Below are 2561 nucleotides of genomic sequence, written 5' to 3' on the forward strand. Positions count from 1 at the left end.
GATGATGGATGGATGATGGATGGATGATGGATGGATGGATGGATGGATGGATGGATGGATGGATGATGGATGATGGATGGATGGATGGATTGATGATGGATGGATGGATGGATGGATGGATGGATGGATGGATGATGGATGATGGATGGATGGATGGATTGATGATGGATGGATGGATGGATGGATGGATGGATGGATGGATGATGGATGATGGATGGATGGATGGATGGATGATGGATGGATGGATGAAAGGGTGGCAGCCAGTGCCTAGAGTGCAGGTGGGCGGGGCTTTGAGTGGAGAAAGTTTGCACCTGTTGATTTCTGACAGGATAAACATCAGTAGCAGCAGCAGCAGGTTCATTCTCTGCACCGCCAGCAGGTTTAAAGCTCTTCTACCAAATGGTGAGTAAAGGAAACTTTTTTCTGTGTATTTAAATGTTTCTCAAAATGCAACTGAAATTTGTATTGGTTTCTATTTCAGAAGGTTCAGATGGAAATGTGACTGAGGAGCTGAACTTTAAACTTAAGGTTTATCAATACAAAGCTTTTGATAAGGACATGCATTATAGTATGAGAAACATTTATTTAATGTTTCTAAATCAAGTTGGGAAACTAGCTCACCTTCTTTACATACAATGCACTTACTACCTGCCAAATTAATGCAAATGCATGATGGTTGAACCATAGATCTTAACACATCCAGGAGCACATCTTAAAATTAATATTTTGCTCTAAACATCTTGCTGCAGCCTACATGTGCAGTTTGATTGTGTTTCACACAGCTTGCAGCTGCACCCGGGGGCAAAGAGCTCTCATTAATTACCCTTGCACAACCAAGGCTTGTATTTGTTTACTGCACCCAGAGCTGATTTACATGCCTTGTTTCCCAGGTGACCCTCCCTGTACCCAGTTGTGCAATGCTGCAGTCTCTGATAGTGGTTTCTGTGTTATCAGTCTGACTTTCAGCCTGATAGTGCGTGGTGTGGTGAACAGGGGGTTACGAGGGGCGATCAGCCTCTAACGACCACCCCCCATCAGGAATCAGAAGGTCAGGAGAAGATCAAACATGTTTGAAATTCAGTCGGCCTTCATAAGGTGGTCGTGGGCAAATCGCTCAGTGGGCAAACAAGGATTCTTCTTCTTCTTCCTCCCAGATGTAAACCCAGCAGCATGGCGGGGGGGCAATGAGTGAAATGGAGTTCTTTCTGTCAAACTGTCAGACCGTAGTAGCCATGTTAGCTCAGCCATATCTTTGTCCAAATACGTCGTCTCCTTTTCTTTTTAGGGCTTTCAGCACTAAATTGCCCAAATTGCCAAGGAAACCCGTTTCTCTCTAGTGAGCTTCAGCTCCTCTGCTTCTCACCGCCTGGTTTTTAGACGTACAGTGTGAGCGGTTAGGTCACATCAGAACGTCGGGTCGCACAGTGGGAGAACAAACATTGTGAGCTGTGAACTTTTAAATCCTGCAGATTCATCGTACAGTGTGAACTGTAGCTGCGTGCAACGATAAAAAACAATCGTACAGTGTACGCCCGGCTTTAAGGAGTAGAGAGTTTTACTGGATGTTTGACTGCTTTAACTTCTCATGGCTGCGCCTGTAGGCAGCAGCTTCATGCAGCTCTTGACAACTCCACAAATTATGCCGCTTAGAATTCTACAAATTCAGCATTGATCCCACCAGCGCCTGCTTGAGCTTTGGTCGTTTCTTGACTCTTAAATACTGACACTCTTGACCGTTTAAAAGGCTGCGGAGGGCTTCGGATAGATGAAAACTTTCCAGCAGGCCCAGAGACCAGGCCGCAACAGGGTGAGGCCCAGAGAAAATGATTTGCCAGGCGGCGAAAGAGGGGCTGCAAAGGCGGGCTAACAGCGAAGCTAAGAAGCAATCCCCACAGACCACTGCTACCATCAATCCAGCTTCCGCTCACAAAATGGATAATCTATGACTTGAAAGCTCTTCAAAAAAAAGAGTCATGGCTTCATTCATCAATACAGAACAATGCTGTTAGCCTGGAGGGGCTAACATACCACGGCAATAGAAACAGTGAACTCAGCGGTTAGACTAGAGGAGGCGGGTTCTGTGTTTACATCTTCAACAGCTGGTGTAAAAATGCTGGATCAGTCTCCAGCTTCTGCTCTACAGACATCGATTTTCTGACTGTTAACTGCAGGCCGTTCTATCTGCCCAGAGAGTTCAGTGTGTGCCCCCCCCCCAGCGCTAACACAGCGCTAACACTAAAGAGGCCATGAAGACTCTATAGCAGGCTATCTCTGAGCTCCAATCTGCACACAGAGGCTGTTTCCATCATTGCTACCAACATGAACCTTAACCTTAACCCTCTGGTGAAACCAGACCTGGTTTACTCTAACATCAAAGACGCATTCAGAGTAGGGGTCCACGATAAATCGGCGGGCCGATCGATCGGCCCCGATTTCCTTAATTTAGGTTGATTGGTGATCAGCCGATATTTACATATGAAACCGATCTTAACCAATTCAATTCAATTCAGTTTATTTATATAGCGCCAAATTCACAACACATGTCATCTCAAGGCACTTTA

The 2561-nt window shown here is 45.6% G+C and overlaps 1 protein-coding gene across 4 annotated transcripts in view; it reads left to right on the plus strand.

Annotated features, from left to right (window-relative positions):
- The first annotated feature begins 338 nt into the window (after positions 1 to 338).
- The window catches only part of LOC107103794 (AP-1 complex subunit sigma-3-like), a 20917-nt gene continuing 18694 nt past the window's right edge, over positions 339 to 2561 (plus strand). For all 4 annotated transcript variants that reach the window (XR_001482206.1, XM_015403621.1, XM_015403620.1 and 1 more), the window contains exon 1: positions 339 to 402. Coding sequence is in view for 3 of the 4 variants with exons in the window: in XM_015403621.1 (XP_015259107.1) it covers positions 400 to 402 (3 nt within the window). In the remaining variant the exon portion in view is untranslated. The remainder of the gene's footprint in view (positions 403 to 2561) is intronic.

The sequence above is a fragment of the Cyprinodon variegatus genome, unplaced genomic scaffold (genome assembly GCF_000732505.1).
Source record: "Cyprinodon variegatus isolate N-32 unplaced genomic scaffold, C_variegatus-1.0 Scaffold1529, whole genome shotgun sequence".
Taxonomy (NCBI): Eukaryota; Metazoa; Chordata; class Actinopteri; order Cyprinodontiformes; family Cyprinodontidae; genus Cyprinodon; species Cyprinodon variegatus.